This window comes from Peromyscus californicus, unplaced genomic scaffold (assembly GCF_007827085.1).
Source record: "Peromyscus californicus insignis strain IS unplaced genomic scaffold, ASM782708v3 Scaffold_20__1_contigs__length_68692818, whole genome shotgun sequence".
NCBI classification, from domain to species: Eukaryota; Metazoa; Chordata; class Mammalia; order Rodentia; family Cricetidae; genus Peromyscus; species Peromyscus californicus.
Window position 1 is genome coordinate 8,911,121 of NW_026294503.1, and position 24,298 is coordinate 8,935,418.

General features: G+C 43.1%; 2 protein-coding genes across 2 annotated transcripts in view; one reads left to right on the forward strand and one right to left on the reverse strand.

Moving 5' to 3' along the window:
- Window positions 1-439: 439 nt before the first annotated feature.
- On the reverse strand, window positions 440-2,001 carry LOC128117202 (collagen alpha-2(I) chain-like). Its single transcript, XM_052749199.1, has 3 exons — window positions 1,954-2,001; window positions 1,183-1,907; window positions 440-1,022 (listed from the first exon to the last, which is right to left on the reverse strand). Exons 1-2 carry the CDS (start codon window positions 1,999-2,001, stop codon window positions 1,338-1,340), a joined length of 618 nt encoding a protein of 205 aa, XP_052605159.1. The 3' UTR covers window positions 440-1,022; window positions 1,183-1,337.
- The window catches only part of Oxr1 (oxidation resistance 1), a 398,709-nt gene continuing 376,124 nt past the window's right edge, over window positions 1,714-24,298 (forward strand). The window contains exon 1 of the mRNA XM_052747729.1: window positions 1,714-1,827. The gene's annotated coding sequence lies outside the window, so the exon portion shown is untranslated. The remainder of the gene's footprint in view (window positions 1,828-24,298) is intronic.

The window sequence follows — 24,298 nt, forward strand, 5'->3', positions numbered from 1 at the left end:
TGATCCCCCACTGTGAGCTCCTGATGGAGGACAGCCCTCGTCCATGCATGGTCTCAGACAACGTTCATAACTCTGTCTGAATGGACCGGGAAGAAACAGTCGCTTTCAAGAGAACACAAAATCTAGGCTCTGCATTTCCTTTTTAAAAGTAGGGAAAACAGTATTTCAAAATTCATAGTCATCTGCATTGAAAGCAGCTCCTAAATTTTCGGATCCCTTAATTAATCCCAGTGCAGCTATTGATTTCAGGAAATAATAGGTTATATTTAAATTCGGGTAATTTCTTGTCCAGCAGATTCTGGATTCAACGAGGTATTATTTCAGGCAAGAGATGCCTCTGGACTTCAATGTCCTCCTCTGTCAAATATAAGCAACGAATTCCTAAGTAATGAATCTCATTTGGTGATTGTGAGAGAAAAAAATAAAACTATAACTTGACCCAGGTATTTGAACATTTCATTCTTATACTTTAAAAAAATTATTAATGTTTTAGTGTACAAAATAATGGGTTTCATTATGGCATGCATGTACATCACTGTACTTTAACAACTCATCTTCTTTCCTACTGGTCCCTTTCGCCCTACAAATAGTCCCTCCCTCTTCGGCTTCCGCTTGACAGAGAGATAAGACATTTCACTTGAAAAGGAAGGAAGAGATAACAATAATTGTCAGGAACTGAGGTGGGATACAGCGGAGATTAATAGTGGGGAACAGCTCACTTGCAGTTCAGGTGGTTTTGAGGGGCCCTGGGGCTGATTTGCCTGCTGGATTGATGCTTAGAATACACGGGGCACATCCTGGCAAAGGGGCAGACTTTCTTCAAGATGACAGAAGGTACAGATTCCAGTCTCGAGCTTTACTTTGCCCCCCCCCAACCCCCCACTCCTACCCCTTTCTCATAATCTGCCACGCAAAGTTGGAAGGGTAGGAGCGAAGGAAGTAGAAGACAGGGGGAAAGTAAATTACAGTTCAGGCAACAACAGTGCCTCCAAGGTCAGGGTGTCAACCAATTATGTAAAATCCTGCGGAAATAGAAGTCAGGGAAAAGCGAGCGCGCTCTGGCATTTCAGTAGATCTTTCCAGAGCCCCCCTTCAACCCGCTACCCGAATGCCACCCTTAGCCAGGTCTCTGTATTTTGCCCGCCTTCCCTCATCTTTCGTTCCAATTGCAACAAAACCAACCTAAAAACTTTTCCTCCTCTCGGTCAGTCAGTAGCAGAGGAGCGTTTTTCACAATTGTAGACCAGTTTTCCTCAGTGTCTCTGGCTGCTGGGCAGCTCCGGGGTGGGGGTGCCCTCATAGGCGGCCGCTCCGGGCTGGGACTGGGCTCTGGCTAGCTACACCGGCAGGTTGTCTGTTCTCCGGGCACAGTCGGAGGCCAGCTCCCGAAGCCCGAGAGCCCGCGGCGGCGGCGGCGGCGGCGGCGGGGACGCGCGGCGAGGGGGTGCGCCGGCCGCGGGTGGCTTCCTTCCGCAGGAGCTATTTTTAGCAGCGCATCGCCCCCCTCTTCCCGGGGCCGCCGGCGTGGTCGCCTCCAGCTCGCGGCCGCCGCTCTGCAGCTCGGCGCGCGCCGCCTCCCCCGCCGCGGCGGGCTCTTGGTAGCTTCCACGCGGGCAGGTCCGGAAACTGAGCATGTCTGCAAGCGCTCGGCGTCCCCGGCGGCGGCGGTGGCGGCGGGGGCAGAGCCCGGCTGCGTCAGGCTGAGCGCAGTCGGCGCGCGCGGCCGCGGGAGCGCAGTGCCAGCGCCGCCCGGCCCTGCCGAGAGGGGCGCACTCGCCGCTGCGGGGCTCGCACCGCTCGCCGCAGCCCCCTCCCGCCGACCCGCAAGTAAGTTTGTGCGGCTGCTGGGGCGCCGGGGTGAGGGCTGGGCGCCCGGGGGAGCCCGGGCTGGCGAGCCGGAGGAGAGCCTGGACACCCCGAGAGCCGGAGCGGGCAGCCTTCTGCCTCCGGTGCCCGGCGCTTCTCCCAGCCGCTGGGCAGGTTGAGAGCGCCTGGTGACATGGATGCTCCAGCACAGGCGATGGTGATGAGCAGACCCGGAGGGCAGAGTGGCTCACGGGTCAGGTGGGGGGGGGGCACTCGGGAAGAAGGGAGGACCGCAGGTGAGGGAGCGGACCCGCAGGCCAGGAGTCGACCAGTGCCGGATGGGAAAGGGAAGGTTTGGGGCGCAGGAACCTGCCTGGGAACAGCCAAAAAGGAGAAGTGGGTGTCCCCGGGACGGAGAGAGGGTCAGAGAGCAGGAGTAGAAGGCCAGTGTGTCCTGAACTAGGATGCCAGAAGGGAAGATAGATAGAAAAGTGGGACGTGTGAAAAGCGGATTTGTACGAGAGCAAAGGACACCAGTGGAAGGGCTAGTGGGCGCTTGATGGGAGGGTGGACTTGGTTTATTTGGGGAGCCAGAGCAAGCTTAGATAGATATGATGGAGAGAGGCAGGTTTGATTCAAGCCTCCCGAGGGAGTGTGTGAGGCAACATGTTGAGAACTGGCGGGTGCAGAAAGTGGCCTGGAAGGGGGAGGGGGCTGGAAAGGTGATGAAGGATTTGGGGTGGGGTGAGGACGGAGTGAGGCAGGGATCATGCCGAGGAAGGGGGCTGCTGATGGGTGTGCAAACCTGGGGAAAGGGTTGGAGGTTACCCATGAGTCAAGTCCCCTTGACAGTGTTGAGAAGCGGTTCCCATAGGTTCCTTGGCAGTCCGAGTTTCCTCCTCCATCTCCTACTTGATTTGGAGGCGTCTCGGCTCCTTGGTATGTGTGGACAGAGATGAAGCAGTAGGGAAGGTAGTCACTTAAGGGGAGCCACCAGTGCTTCCCTTACGTGAAATCCGGGTCCCTTTTAAGCAATGTGGGTTTGGATTTGTGCATTACAAACAGGGGGAGTGGTGTGTGTTCTAGGCCACGGGAATCCCTAGTCTCATACGGGTTGGGGGGTGGGGGGATGTGTGTTTTGGGTTGGGAAGTCAGGCAGAAGTCTGCAGCATGCAACACGCGGCAGGGAGTATACATGCATGCGTTTGCTGGTGCATGTTGCCTGCCGGGGGTCGTCTGTATTGCTGCAGTCTGTCTCCCCGACTGGGAGATCCAGGACTCCGGAGGTGGCCCAGGACATGCTTCCCAGCGTCTCTGTCTCTTCTGCCTCCTTTTGCGGGTTACATTCTTTCCTGGCTCAGTGATGTGCTTCCAGAGCCTCTTCCTGGTCACCTTCTATTCGAAACCTGATGCTGCTCATGTGCCCTGATTTCTGTGCTTGGACGGACGCATCCCAGGCAGGGCTGTTCCCATCACTTACTCAGGGAAGGGATCCTGGCATTCTCTGATATCCTAGGGGCTCTGGAACCATGGGGCCTTCTTAGAGGATGCGGTCCTCTGGGGGTTTCTGGTTCTCCTGCATCTCTTGCAGGTGACAGTGTGATGATGACATCCGTGGACACAGTAAGGAGGTAGCTTCCTATGGACTGGGAGGGGGCAGTGAGGGGGGTGGGAACAATGAGCATTGCTTACCTATTTCTGAAGGGGGAACCTCCTCTCAGTTCCAGGCAAGTAAATAAATGACTTAAGGAGGAGAAGACTAGGTTAGTTCAATAAACAGTCCAAAATCCTGTTGCAAAAATGCCCATTTGACCAGCAAAGATTTTTACCCACCATCTAGATGAATCAAGAAGGATCTGCAGGTTCCAGGGCCAGAAATGGGAGGGAAGAGATGCATGTCACCACGGCCGTGCCTTCTCAAGCGCTGTCCAGCTGGCCATGTCTTGTCGGTGGGCACGTTTTTAAGCTGCAGTGCTGGAGTAGGAAGTGAAGTTGAAGATGATGCTGGAAACCTGGACCATCTGGGGGGAGGGGGAGGGGGAAGGGGAGGGAGCTCCAGTTGCGGTCTCAGCCTGCTGCTTCCCGGGCTGGGTCTCTGAGATTATGTGTCATGACCCATATGTTTAGCACCTCCGGTGGGGGGAGGCGGTGGGTGGTGTTCAGATGAAGAGAAGGGAGAACTGGGAGTGTTGAGAAATGGCATGGGTTTGGGTTGGGTTTGGTTCTGTCAATTGTTTGCACAGTCTTGCCTGACCTGTGGAGCGGCACAACTGAGAAGACAGGGCCCTTCTAACAGCCAGGGTGTGCCGTTTCACTTCATTGGCTGGCCCAGATTTGGGGTCACTGTTTGAAAATATGTCTGTTTTTTTTCTAGAGATCTGGAAGGTGGGGAATTTGAATAAAAAGGTTTTTTTTTTTTTCTCTGTCATCATTGGCTTCTATTGGTGGGGGTTTTCCCAGCTGATTGGACAGACCATGTGAAAGTACAATAAGTGAGTCTTTTGTAGCTTGCTTCTTTTTTTTTTCTTCAGAAAAAAAAAGTTCTAATAAAACATAACTGTATGTTTGCCTGAGTTGATTTGGTGGGGGGAGGGTTTTGAGGAGGGAGGGAGGGTTCAGCAGGGACCTAGACAGGAAGGAGTCCCAAGATCTCTTGAGTGTGAAGGTGAAGGGAAGTGAAGGCTTTATTTATTTAATGCTAAATTTAGTGTGAAATGAGAAGATCCTTCCTCCCCACATCTTGCCTTTTAAATACAAAGGATTGTGTGTGCCCTCCGGCTGCTCTCGCATTTCTACAGTCCTGAAGTCTAACTTGACAATTCTCCTGGAGGATCCATCCCTAAGCCTAGCTAAGCTTCAGCAAACAGTGAGGTCTGCTGCCCTAAGGTAAAGGCATTAAAAAAAAAAATGGTACAATGTCTCCCTGAGAATAAAAGAAATATCAGTCAAAGTAGGTGAGTCAAAATCACTTTGTCTCACTCCAAGAATGGATATGATTGACAGGCTTAGAGCAGTGTTCCTCAGCGGAGGGCCTTCCTCCAAGGCAGCCTAGCAATGTGGGGAGACACTTTTGGCTTTTATCAACTTTGGGAAAGGGTGTTATGGGCATTTCACGGGTTTCAGCAGGAATTGCTACTAACATTTGGTGGTGAACTGGACAGTCCCCACAGTCGTATGGTCCTGGATGTCAGTACAGCTTAGAAACAGCTAGGGCATTCCTAGGATTGTGAACAGTACCTTTAAAAATGACCTCAGACTGCTGCATGGCATGCTCGTGCATGCATAAATAGATAAGAAAGTGGATTTAGGTACTGAAACCAGAAGTACAGCTCAATAACAAACATTAATTTTCAGAGATTTCATTACAAAGTGGTCCCATGTTCCCAAATATTTGTTTGGAAGAAATGAAACCTACTTATTATCAGAAGTTCATCTCAGCTTTTAGGGAAAGTCTTATAGGTTTGAAGAGATGGCTCAGAGGTTATGAGCACCCCGCCACTCTTACAAAGGAGATGGGATTGGTTCTCTGCACTCACATGGGGCTTCACAGTCACCTGGAACTCCCGTTCCCAAGGATCTGCTGCCCTCTTGTGGCGAGCATGGGCATCAAGCATACACATGGTGCACATACAGGCAGGCAAAACACGCAAACACAGAAAATGAAAAGAAATGAATCTTAAAGAAAATAATAATAAAAACTTAAACTAGGAATTCCTCAAAGGCTGGTTCTATGCATTTGTGATGTGAACTGAGCAAATGATTGTTACGACAACAGAACTCTTCTCCGGCAGTATGATTCACTGTGCTGCTTATGCTTATTCACTACGTTCTCTGTGTTCACTATGTTGCTTTTTAAAAAAGAAAATGTTAATTTGTAAATTGAAATTAACAATCAGTACTTTTTTTTTTCTTTAGTCAGTGAGTGAGCAGAATCAGAGGACTAAATGTTAGCGGAAGCCTTATGAACTATTCCAAGGAGAAACCTTGGTGTTCAGTCATCTACAGAGAAAGGCAGGGGATCCAGATACTTTTTCTGTATTTAGTTTCCATATCAAATCAACAGAAGGGTGTGTATGAAGGGACAACAAGCTTTTCTAGTTCCCAGCACAATGCGCTGCCTGGAAAAGAGGAACAATGGTTTGTACTCATTAGTGGAATGAGATCTGGTGCTGTTCCGGCATAGCCTGCATGCAGGACCTGAGAACATTTACTAGGTAAGAGCTTTGCCACTATCATACCGAGGCCTAGGAAAAGTCCAGGCTTGCTCCAGGTGTCTGTTGCTTTCCTGACCTCACTCTCGCCCCTCTGTTTATCATCTGTTGGTTCTTTTCAGATTCCTTCTGAGGGAATCATCATTAGAGCTGCTTCCTTCCTCTCTCATTCTAATAGTCATGCCCTACACTTGGAGCCCTTAATATCACCGAGGGATTCCTGCAGAGCAGAGATCTCACATACCTACCAGGCCTCTGGAGTCCTCAGTAGCCCCTCCCTCTCTCCTGTGTGTACAAACAGAAAGCTCTCACCTCTCTTCTTGTGGAACACAGGTTTGTCTCTTGGAAAATGGTTGTGGGAAAGCCCTGGTTTCCCACAAAGCCAACCTGGATTTCCATGCTGGTGTTGCTGCTGGTTTAATCTGATGAGTTGCATGATCTTGATGTTGCAAAGGTTAGTTCTTTCCCAAGAGAAACGGCCGAGAAAACAACACAGTGAGAGCAACACCAGGCTCACGGAGGAGCTTATGATATGAACCAATGAGAATCAGATGTATTGATGTAACTCAAAGCATTGGAGAGTCGACAACAATAGACTTTGTCTGTGATTTGAGGTCTTTGGATTTGTAACAGCCTCTGCCTTGTGCACTATTTCCAGTGTATAAAACAAAGTCTGTTTAGGATAATAGTTTTTTTTATGTGTGTTACAAAAAAGAAAAAACAACATGAATATTCATTTTTAAATTTGGATCAGTTGTAAAGATATATAATGATTTTTTAAAAGAGACCTCAGAAGAGTCTGTGAAATGTAGGAAGCTAAAGAAACTGTTAGGAGAACCATCGATTTTTGTGTGTTGAAGAGACAGTAGAAGAGAGTGAGATTTGAGGTGAGAGGGGTCAGTCCTCACCTACTCTTCCTTTCTGTGGGAAATGGTTATTGATTTTGTTTGACACCTGAGTGAGGAGAGAGGGTTTTCTCCTGCACATACTTGTTGAATAGACCATGCCGTCTGTTTACAGTTCTTACAACCACAGCATAGCAGGGAGTATTTGTTCGAATGAAGCAGAGTTTCAAGTCAGTTCTGTCCTGTGATGCTTTCAGGAGAAGTTTTGAAGCAGACCTTTTAAAGCAAACAGTATTCTGCTGTACTTTTTGGGATGACCAAAATGACTGAAAACTGAGAACTTTTTTCTTCTATTTTGTGACTAAACTCTAGACAATACCAACATTTAAAATAATACACAATATATTGGAGTGTAGTTTTCAAGAGACAGTGAGATAGGGTGGCAACCCATTTGCCTGTGGAAGCAGATATGTTGGCAGCTCCATCATTGTCCCAGCTGGAAGAGGGTAGCATGAAAGGTGGAGATGTTTTCAAGCAGTGTGTGTTGCCCTTGGTCAATTCAAGAACATCAATAACCAGATTTTGAAATTAATGCTGCAGCAAAGGGAAAGAGAGTGTCTGTTTTAAATTTCACTGGAGTGTATCTTTCCTAAGACTGATGGGTAGCAACTTATGGAAAACAAAGCTTTACTCGTGGAAGATTTTTGCCTCTGTAAATGCTTATTCATTACAAGGAGCCGGGAGGCTGACACACCACCCAGGGCTTTCACCCTTCATCATGATGTGTCTTTACTGTCTTCAGAATATTCAGTGTGCGATGTTGTTGCTCCCAGACTGCCTTCTGAGTTTGTGATTTAGAGTTCCTCTGGCCAAAGAGGTAAAAGGCCTGTCCTATTTATCACCGAGAGCACAGTGGCTGTTGTTGACAGCAGCCTGTTTTATGCAAGGACATGTATGCCCTTGACATTTGTCTGCACCATCACTGGCTAAAAAAACCCAGAACTCAGCCTCCTGGACTGGGAAGCCTGATTTCAGCAATTTTGATTTGAACAACTGTGTTGTGACCAGAGTAATAGATGAGCCAGAATACTACCTACTAAGGTCCAAGGAAAGAGGCCCAGGGCTGAGGTTGGTCAAGAGCCTTGCAAATTGAACCTAGAAGTCCTTAACAGTTTATGACTTCGGGTAAGTTTTTTATTTTTCATGGATCTTCAACCTCCTCATCTTTAAGTGAGAAATAGTTGTATTTTTCATTCTGTGGACTTGGTTATAGCGTTAAGAGATGATGATCAAAATGACCAAGAGCCTTTTTGTTTTCTCTTATTTGTGATGACTAGACTATAGTGCTTTAGGTAACGATATCTCAAAACAAATGTACAACTATGGATAATATTTAATTAGGATATTTTTATTTGAAAATTAAAGATTGATTCTAGTTGATAGTTTTAGTATCGTGATTATAATGCTTTAAAAATTAGGTCAGTGGCCCTGGATGGTGGTGTTGTGTGCCTTTAATCCCAGCATGTGGGAAGCAGAGGCAGGAGGTAGATCTCTGTGAGTTCGAGGCCAGCTAGTCTACAGAGCTAGTTCCAGGACAGCCAGGGCTGCACAGAGAAACCCTGTTGGAAAATAAAACAAAACAAAACAAAACTGATTCAATGTCATTGCATTGTGCATTCTTGAAGATTTTCAGGTTTTAAAGATGCAGATGTATTTGTTAGAGCTGTCCTGTTGGCATTGGGCGGGCACTTCCTGGGGCATGATTAAAATATAGCAAGCTCTACTAGAGTTTGGAGGACTTAACTATGTTAAAATACAGCAAGTCCTGCATCATGAATGATGGCGTATTTCTAGTGATTGTTCTGGAGTTTCGACATAAATGGAGCCAGTGCTCCTCAGTTCTCTTCCTTCAGGAGACAGCACCAGACTCTGTGGGCAGGCACGGTACTAAATACAGATGTGTTCATCAAATAGACTAATACCTTTCTTTCATGAGATACTTGAGAGCATCACTTCACTATTTCCTGACAGGAGTCAGGGGATGAAGTAAGTCATTATGTAAGCTGTGAGCTAACACAATAATTTATCCCTTGATCCTGGGCCACCCTGGCCTTCAGCGCTGCTACTGTGTACCAAATGGCAGTAGCCACAAGGCTACCATGATGTATGCACTAAATACTTCTGAGTGTGCACAAGCATGGGCAGCTAACTAATGTTCCTCTAAAGTCAATTGGTTAGATCTTCATACATTTAAAAGAAATGCACTTCCCAGTGGGGCTGTTATGCAAAAAAGAGAAAAAGCTTGTCAGTTGCAGCTGCTTTCTAAGATAAAACGTGGTCTAACATTTTGAATTAATGCATTAATGGACTAAAGTGTTTTCCTCTCATCTATTTTTAACTCTTTGCATGGATCGCATTGGCAGGATGTCACAAGTACGCATCACACGTTCAGCAGAAGAATGTTGACCTTGATAAGTGGCTTCAAGTAAAAACATGTTGTCTTTTGTCCAAAGGTTTTAGTCATATAAAGAAATTTTGTTGCCTTATTTTGAAGTGTTTCCAAATGGGATAGTAAAATCACATTTCTTTGCATTTTTAAAGTTAGCATTGAGGCCACTATAAATGTGGTCTCCTTGTGGTATGTCGCTGTTATCAGTTGGATTTTTCCAGCAGAGTTTCCAACAATGAGGGGCAACTTAGGCTAGGCATGTAGCTGAGTGTTAGTGTCTGTGTCTCTCACCCATATAAGACCCCATGTCCACTCTCCAGCACTGCAAAAGTAAATAAACAAACACATAGTTCTTAACTGGAAAACTACAGAAATCAATAACGCATTTATTATCCACTGAATCATTTGGGGATCTTAAATTCTTAAGGAGCTCAAGGAAGTTTGTTTATTTATTTATTTATTTATTGGCAGGGTTTGTGTTGCCCTGGCTGTCCTGGAACTCTCTGTAGACCAGGCTGGCATTGAACTCACAGAGATCCACCTGCCTCTGCTTCCCGAATTCTGGGATTAAAGGTGTGCACCATCAGCAAATGGCAAGCTTTTTTATATAACTAATGGATCATTAAAGTGAGATCTTTAATGTGATGCTCTTTCCAGTGTATTCTTTGATATTTTTTTAAATTAGAAATCCTATTGGGGACTGAATGACAGAGAGAGCAGGAGGCCATCTAAATGATTAGGATCTTGTTTTTAGTTACCTGAAAAGAGAAATTCCTTTTTAACAGAGAAAGAGCCTGTTTCACTGGATGATTATCTCAAAGCTTATCTATGCTTCGCTATCTATAATGCATCCTATTATTATTTTTGAAAATCTAGTATTTCAGTCAAGAAGACACCAATGGAAAACTTAAAAGTTGGATAGTGACAGTCATTGACTTCTAGAAAAAGCAAACAAAAAAATCACTCGGACGGCATTGTTCATTATGTTATATACTGAGTCTTACATTCCAGTACTAGGTACACATCATGCTTGTCATTGAATATTGTGAGAACTTTATTTTTTATTTTTTGGTAATGGAGTTCATAAATTATTTTTGCTAGCTTTAATGGAGGTGAGAACTAAAAGAGTTTGACAAGTTCAGTGGGAAATTAGGCATTAATTTCCTTTGGGTTTCCCATCCACTTCTTGGATTGAAACACATAGGTTTGCTAAGATGACAATGGATAAATTATAGAGTCTCTACACGGACAAGTTTTGAAGCAGTCATTTATGTTATTTGGGGGAGGAAAGATAGGAGATGTTATAATCTTAAATTACTTTAGTGAACCTAATAGAGAACAGGTTATGGTTAGCTTAAACAGAAAAGCACTCATAAGATCCTTATGGTGGAGTTCATGGAATTAAGGAAAAGATGAAGGAACTTGGCAAGGGTAGGACCCCAGGGCAGGGATGGATGATTTCTAGCTGTTTACCATCGTTAAGTCTCTACCCTCAAGACAGAATCAAAAGAGAGGAGGAGATTCAGGATGCAGAGCCTTGCTTCAGCGGTAAATTCACATGAAGCGAAAAACAAAGACATGAACCACCACCAAATAAACCCTTCCGCACAAACCTTGAGTGTGTTATCTGACTCGGTGTCTGGAAGACAAGGGCATCAACCGTATGGGTTCCCCATGCCCTCCTCTGGATCCCACAGTCTGTTCCTAGTGAGCTTCTTACCAAAGAATGTTCATTAATTCCAGATACATCCCTGTATTTTCTCTCGACTGTCAATACAATGTATTCCTGGGGAGAGGAATCTAAGATTAAGTTTAGGGTTATTGGACTGTGCAGAGTGGAGGTATGGATCAAATTTAGTATTTATTTTTGTGCCACTTGAGGAAGAGGGTGTAGAAAAAATGAGCAAAAGCTAATGAAAGATTTAGGACCATCGGGTCTCAAACTGAGGCTGGATCCAGAGACACTCCCCCTCCCCGCCTTCCTGTGTCTATAGCAGCTGTGTTCATTGCTGCCCTAAGCTAGAAGGAACCCAGACACCTATAGTTTCAGCAACAAATAAGCATGTCATAGTGGTGTTCCGTAGGCTAAAATGTTAGTTGGGAATGGCAAGGAATGTCGGGAATATTTCTGGGCTTATCTCTGCGCCAGTGGCCACTGAGAAGAACCACTGGGGCCAGAGACATGACATTTCATGAAGATATGGCACTTTCAGAAAATAGAAAGACTCGGAAGTAGATCAAAATAGTTATGGGAAAGCTGGGCTGGCTTAGGGTGGATTATCAGGGCAGGATACAAAGCCAGCTCTGAGAAGCCACAGTTCTAAGGAAATATCTGGATACTGTCCGACTTATATGTCAAATACTACATACTTGCAACTAAGCAATTCCTGTTCTAGAAGTTGAATGCTTCTGTAAACACGTGTGCAACTTTTTAACCTACCCTGAATTTACATACAATGTGTTAGACATCATTTAAAGGTAAAGGGTCTATAGGAAAAATCGAACATCCCTCTCCAACAGAAGCTTTTGAATTGCAATTGTCGGGCACAAGCAGAATTCAGTTAGTAAATGAACATGTAGAGAACAGGCTGTTTCTCTCCCTGTTTACAAAGCTCTTTGGAGAATTTAGCATTTCATGATTTTGAGCCTGGCTTATGAAAGACACCAGTGTTAGTATATGTATGACTTTCTTACCAATGAATGTTATATACAGTAGTCTGCAGATATTCTCAACAATCACTTATGCTCATCACAGTGTTGAAATTATTGCCCATGCCACACTGCTCTCAAAACCTTTTTTTTTAGGTATCAGAGAGATACCTATACCATGACACAAATTTGTCCTTTTAAATTTGGGTGCTTAATTTCTGTTGAAGTTCTGTATACATCATTCTGAGTAGAAACTATAGGCTCTAATACATTCCTAGAGACATGCCATAGTGGATGGAGGAAAGACCATATGGCCTTAACCCTACTCAAAGAACTGTGGGGAACTAAGGAATGCTAAGAGTGTGGGGGGGATTATCTTCCTCAGGGAAAAGCACACAGTTTATTATTCAATTACAAATGGTCACCTGAGAACATGCATACAGGTAACATTATACAGACTGAGCAGGTTATATTTAGGAACATATACATATATGTGTGTAAAAACAGTTGATGAAAAAGGAGGTCATGTATTTGAAGGAAATCTAGGAGGAGTATATAGGAAGGTTTGGAAAGAGGAAAGAGAAGGGGGAAATATGTTATTATATTATAATCTCAAAAAATAAAAGATACAGAATCTCAGCTCTTTCTTCTCCCGGTGAGTTCTATTTGGTATAAGTGGCTTGGGGGCAGAAAACCAGACCTATTGAGTGTTTCAACCAGTCACACATGTGCATGATCCACTGGTCCCCTGTGACATTTTGTAGAAAACAGTGATCCTAGAAGGCACACAACACTTTCTAGCAGAATGGTCATGTTCTGGGCAATCCCAGATTATATGTGGATTCTCTAGATATTGTCCTACAGTGGAATCAACATGGCTAAGGATAGGACTCATGTTCTGGGCAATCCCAGATTATATGTGGATTCTCTAGAGACTGTCCTACAGTGGAATCAACATGGCTAAGGATAGAACTCATGTTCTGGGCAATCACAGATTATATGTGGATTCTCTAGAGACTGTCCTACAGTGGAATCAACTTGGCTAAGGATAGAACTCATGTTCTGGGCAATCACAGATTATATGTGGATTCTCTAGAGACTGTCCTACAGTGGAATCAGCATGGCTAAGGATAGGACTCATGTTCTGGACAATCACAGATTATATGTGGATTCTCTAGAGACTGTCCTACAGTGGAATCAGCATGGCTAAGGATAGGACTCAGGTATAGGAGCTGTTCACCGTCTTCTCTATCTGGCGTGAGGATTTCCTGCCATCCACATTGATGGCTCTAGATTCTGGAATCCATGGTGCACAGAAAGACGGCAGAAACAAAGTTCCTAGTAGGTTCAGTCTCCAGTGTCTGGGACTCTTCTATATGACTGATGTGGATGTTGGTTCTCATAGATCAGGGATATTTTTCTCCCAGTTTTGGATAAAATTTCTATTTCTTTCAACATCTGAAAAGCTGGGTTTGATCTTAGTGAACACATATTCCCGTGCCACAATCTCCATTATCCTGCTTGTGTTCTCTTTCAAACTTAGTGATTCTAAGGGCTGTCCTGTCTGAAAGAATCACCGGCTGACTTTAATGTCAGCAGAGACAGTGGGCTCCAGGGGACCATCCTAGGCCCTTAAGCAGTGGGAGGAATGCTTCTCCTATGGCTTGAAATCCACAATCACATCCTTGTCTACTCTAACGATAGACTTTCTAAGCATCACCAGATAGCTCTTTTTTATTTTTGGAGTCTTTTAAGAAGGTTTGCCTCTTTTGGAACAAAATGTGCTTTACTTTAACTTTTGTTATTGATGTGGTTTGGCCTTTAAACCTCAGAATTATCTAGGAATTTCCTGAAGTGCTGAAATATGCTCTGATTGTGGCCATTTTGTTGTGTTCCAGAAATGCAGGTCATAATGAAATCTGCCAAATCAAAGTACATTTTGGCAGAGATATATTTACTGGGAGAGAGAAGTCTTGTACTTCATGGAACATTGTTCTAGACCTTTATCCAGCATCCCCAAATGCACATAGCATCTTCCTAACAATTACCTAGGATTCAGGTATGTACTAGGCATCCAGCAGGTGCTTTTGAGATATTGAAAGGCGAAACTCATGACTCCTAACCTTGTGTAGGTGGTATGTGGGGGAGGCATTAGTTGAACTTCTTGACTGATGTTGTAAGGTTCACGTATGTGGGACTGAGAATTGTGCTTCAGAAAGGAGGGCCTCTGTAGGTCCAAGGCTGCTTGGGGTTAAGAGAAGGAGGAGAAGGATGTTCCTGGCAGAGGAAACAGCATGGTATATCAAGAAAATGAAAGATGGTCTGAGTGAACATGAGATTTAGACCAAATGGAAGTGGAGTAAACCAATGAAGGATAGTGTAGAATTTTCTAGGCAAGGCAGAGGATTTTGGTCTTTAAAGTAGAAAGTAGCCTGATTAACTCTCTTTATTGGCACACAAGTCATTATATTTATTTTCCAGGAGAATGGCTAGCATTATAAAAGGCAGGAGATCTATTAAGTGTTTGAAGACAAAGGTTTTACCTTTAAACATTGCAGACATGATACACAACTCACAATACTTGTGCATTATTACAGGTATGCATTGATGAAGCACCGGCCTCAATGCTGGCATCACGTTGTTATTTACTTTTATTTATTTTGAGGTTCTGATCTGAGAGAATTCTAACTATTTGCCTTCGTCATTTGTCTTTGAGAAGTTTCAATTATAAAAAACTACTGATTTTAATTCAGATTTTTTTAAAAAGGGCTGCTAAAGTTATTCATGTATTTGCTTGCTAATTTTAGTTGCTATAGTTTATATACTTAGGATTTTATTATAAAAGGCTGGTCAGACTATTGTAATAGAATAAAAATGACTTGCACACAAAGCCTTTATTGGGGTTGCTAATATCATGCATATCTGAACTGATAAAAATTTGGATATCCCCTTTGTGTATCTAAACATTTGGCCAAGGTCTGGTCGAACATTGGTTTGTATCAGGGCATCCTCAGTCCGTATTTTGAATGAAAATGAAAGTCTTTGAAACTTTTAAATAATTTAAGTAAGAATGTAAGATGAGGTCTGTATTTAATATGTGTGGGTGTGTGGGAGAGAAAGACAAAATATTCTCTCCAAAGTAATGCCATCTCTGCTTCATTTGTAGTATTAAATACCAATATGTAGTAATAACTCATCTTGTTACGTTATTTTCACAGGAAGTCAATTTATATTTCTAGGTGTTCTGAGGCATTGAACATTATGGAGTGTCCTTCTCTTTAATGTCGCCAACCATGAGCCTGTGAGTTCCCATATAGACAGTTTCTGAAGTTCATGAAGTTAACACAGCTTGTAGTCTTTTTCTTACTCAGGTACTTATTACCTAACAAATAGCAGACATACAAAGATGCTATTCTAATGTGGGGATTTAACAAGGCAACTCCACGTAGTTAAAAGGAGGTTTATTTGGGGGGTAACTTACAGCCAGTAAAGGGGTTGGTTACAGGATCCGGGAGAGGTGAGATGCAGCGCAGCCAGATTCTGTAGAGAACTCTGTCTCGGTCTGCCATCCAGCATCCAGGATCATGAGGAACCAAGAGCTCCCGCAGGTCTGGATCTCCAGTCTTAAGGGCTCCTGTCCCGGCCACGCCCCAGGGGCAGGTCCTAGGTAGGCTTGGCAGTTACCGCCTGCCTCCCTGGGGCGGTACTTCAGGGTCAAAGCTGGAACAGCTACCCACACTACACTATTGATCTTGCACAGTGAGGTGCTTTGGAAGGTACTCCAGATAAAGATGTTCAGGGCTGACTGAAGCATTTATAGAGAGATATTTGTGTGTATGCTTGGCATCTTTACTAACAAAATGCCAACAAGATCCTGCAGTAGTATCAAAGTTTTGTTCTCCAGAGGGTCCTTTTTTGATAATGCACCGCTATGTCTTTAATCTATGCAACCTTCTTTTGTGGACGGAATTGGTCTATATCAACCTTTTCAGTCCTCTGGTTGATGTAAGGTGACTTGAACCCTTGTCTCCTCTTACCGAGGGCTGCACATGTTATCTAACCAACCTCTCGTTGTATGTGACTAGTTCAAAGGTGCCTATTGACCTAATTGGGAAAATGATGAGAGAACAACTCTCTGGGAGAGTGGTTGGGCACTAAAGGATGCTCTGTTTATCACGGGATTTTCAACGTGGTCAGGGTTCTTTCCAGAGGCCTTGGTCATCTTTGTTACGAAATGGAGGAAACTCTATGAAACTGAGGCCGATCAGGGATAACCAGAACAGGCAAAAGCACACATTCCCTCCATGGCTACCTTGTCTGTTGTGGCTTCATAGACACATTTTTTTCCCATTTCTGTTTAAGCTAATTTGAGTTGGGTTTTGTTTGTGTCACTGAAAGAAACCGTGGCTGCTGTCCCTAAACAAACTGTCCTCTGCTGAGGTGGAAGCAGGGAGGAGAAAGGTTTGCAGAGGTCATCGGGCCTAGCTGTGGAAGGTGGGGAATTTCTTTTGCTCTGAGTTAGAGTTTTTAAAGAGGGATCAAAGGATAAGGGCAGGTGTTCTGTTGCAGTTTCTTTTAAGTAGCAGAGACTGCTTTCACAAAAGCTGTCTACCTTCCGAGGTACTCCATCCTAGATTGCCTAAGATACAGAAGGGAGACACTGTTGCCATGCATTGCAGAAACAAACCGAAGTGAGCACTGGCTGCATCCTAGTTACAGCCTTGCTGTTTGAAATCCATGGATACACTTGACTCCTTTGTCATGTATTTGCTTTTAGCATGAGGCATGCTAGGTCTTTTGTTCAACAAATAAGATATTATAACTCTGGTAATGGCTTCTGACTTGAATAAAAGGATTAGAGGGATAGCAGTAAAATAATAAAAGGCAAATTATTTTGTCGACCCTGTATTTCTAGTTACTCAGCAATAAAAAGCCATTTATGCTCTCATTCGGACACCACATAGAGAGAAAACATGAGTCAGTCATTTTGAATGCAAAATTCTGCCATGGCTTCATTCCGTTTGGTATCCTGGGTATCAGCTTCTTCCAGGCACTTCCTTTGAGGAGGGGAAGGAAAGATACACAGTACAATCATGGAAATTAGTGTTTCAAGTGTCCTGCAGGAGAATGGAAAGTGGAGTGATTATACAGTGCTCTCTCCCCCATCTGCCTGTGAAATGTTCTAAGACCCCAGTGTGTGCTGGAAAGTGCAGACTACCTAACCTACAGAGTCTGGAGCATTATACAGACTTGATTTTTTGTTTCTTCTCCTCAGTGCCCCTCCCCCTCCATCCTTTCTCCTCCTCCTCCTTCTCCTCCTCCTCCTCTTTCTCCTTCTCACTCCTCCTTCTCCTCCTTTCCCTAACCCGCCCCCCACTCTCTCCTAAGATAGTGTTGAGTTATTTTGCCTAGGCCTTCTTCCACCTCATGATCCTCCTGCCTCGAGCTCCTAGTGCTGAGGTCGCAGGCACGCTCCATCACACATGGCCTGGCACTTTAATATGTGTGTACCGGTATGCAAGAGCTTACTTTGTAAATGGACACAGTGAAAGACTGTGAAATAGCAACGGTAAAATATACCTATTATGGCAGTATATTGCAGTGAATTTTGAAGTAAAGAAATTTTCTATAGTCTACTTTCGGACCATTGGCTAACTGTTGACTGAAAGCTCAGAAAGGAGATCGTGAATATAGGTGTGTGCTGTGAAGACATTTCCCAGATTTATACTAGTGGCTTGCTTTTAACCACTTCTTCTGGAAGAGAGACATGAAACGTGTCTAAATTAGGACTGTTTGTGGCTAAAAGGAGTCTGGGGTATGTAGGCTATTATTAAGAGTCATTTTATCATAGACTAATGCTTGTTCCTATGGATAATTTCTGCTAAGAAGCGTTATAAGATAATCACTTACCTAAAAATAGACTCTGCTTACTAAGCTGTAATAAGAAGTTAGCTGCAGTTGCCTTCCAGTGTCCACTTAACAGTCTTTCAAGATGTGTCATAGTCTCCAAGCATAGAGAGAAAAATGGCCTTAACCCCCATTTTCTAGAGGGTCCCAAAACACCATCATAAAAGGAAGAACTGGTCTCTCTTTCTCAGATAATTTACTGGGAAAACTATTCCATTTCTAAAGAAGAACGGTGCCCATGAAGAGCATCATGAATGATACCACGTGAATAGCATGGTATTCACCTGCATTTAGTGAAGCAAGGGCATAAGAAAAGAAGGAAGCCAGCCAGCAAAGCAGGCTGGCCTTGTGCTCTTAGGAGAATGTTGAATGAACAAAACCAGCACTCATATTTAAGCTTGGGAGGATGTTTCTAGTATTTGGGTTGTTATCAGTTGCTATCTTAAGTCTGTGTAGCTCACAGAACATAGCCCCCTAAGGCTGCTCCAGCCAGATGGAGTGCTTCCTAGTATCACATGGGAAGTGGCTGGAAGCTCTGCTTAATGTACAAGGGAGTGCCTTGTACATTTAGACCTGTCTCTTCTCTAAGTTCTTCTCCCAATAAGCAAGTTGCAATGCCTTATTGTCATTTTCATGGACATGCACAATGCCTATGGAGCTGGATGAAACCTTTGAGGGCAAGCCATACAAACAGATGGGGTTCCTGGGCCATGAGTGTTTCATAGTAGATGACTGGTGTGATAGTATTCAAGTCTGGAGTAACTAACTACCAAAGCCAAGATGGTATGAAGCTGACTGAAATTCAAGTAAATGATGGCAGTTGCAGCTTCAGATGTATATACTTTTTAATATTTGTTTTCTTAAAGTGTATGCTCTATAGGATTTCTATTTTTCCTGTATTTATACCATACTGCACCTTCTCCTGTGACCCCGTCCACTACTTCTCAAATTCAGTTTCTTTATCATATATAGGTAAATAAATATGTAAATATATTTATTGTTGCTCTTATGTATGTTTTTAGGACTGACCATTTGGTATTGGATAATCAGTTAGGACGCCCACCCCAGGAAAGACTTGTTCTGCCTCTCTCCGCATTCTTTAATTGCCTGTAGCTATTCATCTAGGGGTGGGGTCTTGTGAAATTCCCCCATTCACTGTAGAACAATGTTTTCATATGATTTAAGATAGATCTAGTAAGTTCTTCTTCTTGCTTGTTTAGCATCATCTGGAATTTGCATGTGGTATTTGGCAAGGATCCTTGAAATCTGAAGAGTTGATGATGTTTTACTAAGCTGACCACTTATCTTCTGGTGATTCTAGGTTCCTTGCTGAGTCAGAGCACTTAAAGTGTCCCTAAGGGTTTGTTTTTGTTTGTGTGTGTTTTTGTTTGTAGGAACCGCCCCCCCCTCCTCCGCCCCGCCCCGCCCCGCAAGATGCTGAGCGTCTGTCTTAGGGTTTCTATTGCTGTGAAGAGATACCATGACCACAGCAACTCCTATAAAAACATTTAATTGGAACTGGCTTACAGTTCAGAGGTTTAGTCCATTGTCATCATGGTGAGAAGCATGGTGGCGCGCAGGCAGACAAGGTGCTGGAGAGGAGCTGAGAGTTCCACATTTAAATTGACAAGTAGCAGAAAGCGAGAGAGCCACACGGGGCCTAGCTTGAGCGTTTGAAGCGTCAAAGCCTGTTATCCCTAGTGACACTCTTACTCCGACAAAGCCACACCTCCTAATATCACCACTCCCTGTTAGCTTATGGGGGCCATGTTCATCCAAACTACCACAGCATCTGTATCATCAAAAGCACTGGTGCCATAACCTGAGATACCTGTAGAGAAACAGAGTGATGGGTGAAACATTGGTCTTGCCCTTAGGGAAGAGTGGAGGGAAATATTGCCAATCTTGTGTTGCACGTATTTCCACAGGTTAGAGGAGAATGCAAGCCAGACACTCTTCTCTGAGGAGTGATAGCACCCAGCTGGAGACCTCACAGCCTAACGGTCCTCTCACCTACCCATGTCATGGCTGCTGTTTCTAGTGACAGTCCCCAGAGGTGCTGTTCTCATCAGACCCCTTGGTTGTTGCTCTCAGAGGTATACCAGCCAGCAGGGAAGGTTCCCAACACTGGCAGATTCAGAGCCAGCTGCCACTGCAGTCTCCAGCAGGTTATTCCAGGCGGCATCTCATACAGTCTCCGAGAGTATACCCAACTGGCCTTGTTCCCCCAGCCAACCCCACTTTCAGTTTCTTTTCTCTTTTTTCTCTTTGCCTTGAAGTGACCAATGCCTCTGCTAAGTTTCACCTAACTGAGATGTGTTCCTTGAAGATATCAATCCTGTTGCTAGTCCTAAAAGCAGAAATAACAAGGACTCAATGATTTCCTCCAAGCTTCTCCAGATAACAATGATGTTGATAATGGGGATGACAGTATGGATGTTATCACTAATATTGATTGATGACTAAAATGAGGTGACCTTATGTGGTTTTCTTCTCTCGACTACAGAAAGAGGATATCATTATTAGTCCGTTTTGTAGATGAGTAAGCCAAGAAAGGAATCTTATCTTTTCACATTTTCAGTTTCTACCTTCTAACAGAGGACAACTATAAAACCAACTCCAAAGGGAGTGGTGCTTCTCCATTTAGCATCCTGTGATGGACCAAACACTATTGATGTCTTGGGTTGTCCAGATGACTGGAAACCACCGTTCCTATTTCAGACCGAAAACACTCTCTGCAGAGTAGCCTCTTCTTGGGCTAGCAGTGGATATTTGTTTTGTTGCATTGGGTTGAAGGTTAAAGGCTGAGGCAAGTTGAAAGAGGGGCAGACAACCCTGAGACAGGAGGAATTCAAGTTCGAGTGTAACTTCTCACCCATTCTGGTACAACTGTTCTTAAATGGTAGCTTACTTTCTATGTACTTGTCTGGACCTTGGTTCTAACAGGTGCTGTGTGGACATTGGTTTTTCTTGGAAAAAATATTCACTTCCTATGACAGGAAGATAAGCGATGACTCTGCCTGGTTCCTTCCCTAGGATTCAGAAGCGCTAATACCTGAAGTTGCCACATGCTTTTTCTGCAGTATTTCATTTGTTCCTTCTAAAGACCTAATGAGGTAGATCCTACTATCATTACCCATGCAACAACTTGGTGTAATCTTTGAAATTGATATCTTCACTATCAATATAATGTAAATTAAGCCTCTTGATGGGGAATACGTGAGATAAATGGACTTTGAGGTTTTAATTTTATATTTTCTTTGGTAGAATATAAAATATAGATATGCTATATTTTAGGTTAGATAATTTTCTTAATGGAAGGGCATCAATACTTATTAAATATCTGCTTCTAGCTATGTCATGTAGATTCGTATTTTTGCCAATCATATGATTCACTGTAAACAGGGTTTAGGATTCTTTTTCACAGATGCACAATTATTTGCCTAAAATGCTTTGGGAAGAGAATGTGAAGAAGTCTATAAGATTAAGGAAATAAAAATAACTTATAAGGGCATCTAATGAATACAGAGGTTTAGCATGGAGATGAGTTTAACAAGCTATTGCTTTGGCAAATACAGAAAACCTATCATTGTAAAAGGCAACGATCCAGAAATGGACCCCATATAGACCTTGCAAACAGATTTTGCTATTTATTTGTTGGTAAGCAATGGAATATTTTCCTATAACAAATAGGATTTGTTTCTCGGCCTTTATCAGATTTGCTGTTGTTTATCGATGCATTTCAAATAGGGATTGGGGGATGTAAGTCCTTAAAAAAGGAATCCATCATGATCAATACAGCTTCTGTCTCTACACTACCTACGTTTTCTGCTCTCTCTCTGTTTTAAAAAGTAAGTGGAGTGGAACTAAAATGACGCAAAGGTGAACACAGAGCCAAAATTATTCAGAGATGGAGTATGCACATGGCTGTTTTGATCTGGAATAACAAATATAATTTATTTTCTTTAACTGAAAGGAAGAGTTTCTGAGGAAAACCACAATAGCAACAAAAACTAAACCCATCAAAAGGCATCCTGTGGTGTTCTGACAGTCTGCTGTTGTACAGACTGGCCAGCTCAACCTTCCTTTGCCGCCAGTGACACAGAGAAACATGCATAATAATGTAGAAACATGAAACAAAAGCCTTCTCACCCTCTGCAAAAACCATCTCAAGATCCACTAGAGACCTGGGACTTGGAGTCCACTTGAAGCAAACTTGGGGCAGCCCTTCCTAACATAAATATCAGCAGCTACTTCCTGACCAGCTCCAGTAGCTCAGAACATAATAACAAGAATTGAGAAATTAGATTGGATCAACTTAATAAGCTTCCTCCCTGCAGAAGAAGTGATTAGCATAATGTAGGAACCGACTACAAAATGAGAGAAATACTTTCCAGCGAGTCATTGGCAATTAATATTCAGGGCACATAAAGAACACAAAGAACTAGACACAAGAATAATAAACAATCCAACCAATACGTTTACAAATGAATTGAACAAGAGGTTTCCAAAAAAGCACAAAAGGTCAATAAGTAGGTGAAAAAATTTTCTCAACATCCTTGGTCCTAAAGGAAATGCAATTCAGAGGTGTGCTGAGATTCAGTCTCCCCTCCCCCCCCCAGTCAGTTATCATCAAGAAAACAAAGTGTCATATCAACCTGATGGTGTGGGGCAGAAAATAATCCTGATACTGGTTCAGCTTGTATGGACATCAGTGTGGAGGAGAGTCCTCACAAAATAAAAAAGTAGACGCTAAGAAATATATAGTACCTGTTTGGTTTGGGTAGTAACCTCCTTGAGCCTCAATTTCCTTATTGATTTAAAAGGTAAATAAGTGATAGTGACTTCCTTGGAAAGTTTCAAAGATTTGTAGGGATATTCTGAGAGCTATATGGCAGACCACGGAGAAGTGTTGAGTCTTATTTTTAAACGTATGAACCTGCTTTGTTTTTTTTTCCAGATAGCTTGTTTATAATTCATATAAATATACTTATTTTCAGGAATCAGAAATAAAATTGCAGTCTTGGGTACCGTACCAGGCTTTTTCTTTTGGGACACCAACCAGCTCCCAAATTGTGACACGGAGACTTCTTATTAGTTATGAATGCTCAGCCTAGCTTAGGTTTGTTTCTGGCTAGCTCTTTTAACTTTAACTTAAATTAACCAGTTTCTCTTTTTCCAACCCTTGCCTCGGGGCTTTTTTACTTTTCTTTCCTTCCGAATATCTTACTTCTACTGCTTCTCGTGCCTGGCTGGCATCTGCCTGGCTTCTTGCCCTGGGTGTCCCTCTATTTCTCTCTTGTTCTCTCCTCTCTTCTTCTCCCTCATTCTTCTTTTTCGAGCCTAGGTTTCTCCTCCTACATGTTCTCTGTGCCTGCCAGCCTTGCCTATCCCTCTCCTGCCTAGCTATTGGCTGTTCAGCTTTTTACTAGACCAATCAGGTGCCTTAGGCAGGCAAGATGAAACAAATGCAGCACATCTTTACATAATCAAACGCACGTCCTTACATCGTTAAACGTAAACAAATGTAGCACACCCTTACACAGTTAAATGTCCTGCAGCAGTCCTGGCCATTCTTTCTGAATGAAAACCAAAGTCTTCAAAAGCAGAAGCCATAAAAACTAAAATCAATTTTGTATAATGACTGATTATAAGGATAAGAAGTAAATAGCCAGAGAAAGATATTCTAAATGGTGGGAAGACCTACCTGGTCTTTTTTGCCTGGGGATGCTGGCATCTTGGTTCTGTGAGAGTTCATGGCCATATCGTACCTCTCTCTCTGAGTGAAGTTCTGGAGTCATTCCTCCATTGAAAGAACTTCCTACTTATTTGGATTTAGAACTTTGTTTTACCATGACTTTTGGTTAGGTAAATTTCACAGTCTAGGATGAATCTTAAGATTAGAAATTTGAGAATCATTTAGAAACTGTGACCTCAGTATGGTTATGAAGTATAGTAAGGTAGGAAAAAAGCTATAAAGCGAATATTTAAGGGAAATAAAGGAAAAGGGTAAAGCCTCTCTGTCTTTTCTGAATTACAAATATGAAAAGGGATGCCTTGAATAAATCTGCCTAATATTTTAATTTTCACATGAATATGGATGCCTTTTCCACAGATTTTAAAATCTACATATTTTACACTTACAGAGAAGTAATCAAGCCTGGGGATTTACTCTTCCAGGAACTTGGAAATTTTTGTACCTGCCTTCATTTATTCATTCAAGCAAACCCGTTATATGAAAAACCAGGATTCTAAGTCCTTGTTGGTAGAACATTGATGCTTTAGAGTGATGAGAAACACAGCTTTCTATTTCATGAAGCAGTTTGCATAATTTGGAAGAAAATATATTCCAATATATAAACTTCTTTATTTAAACAGGTTATTCTCTACATAGCTTGGCTGTCCTGTACACCAAACTGGCCCCAAACTCA

Excerpts from the sequence above, each read along its gene's own strand:
- LOC128117202 (XM_052749199.1), bottom strand. The coding sequence starts at position 2,001 with ATGTCACCAGGCGCTCTCAACCTGCCCAGCGGCTGGGAGAAGCGCCGG. Across the intron at positions 1,908-1,953 it reads GCGGCTGGGAGAAGCGCCGG|GCTCTCCTCCGGCTCGCCAG; the intron begins GCACCGGAGGCA and ends CGGGGTGTCCAG.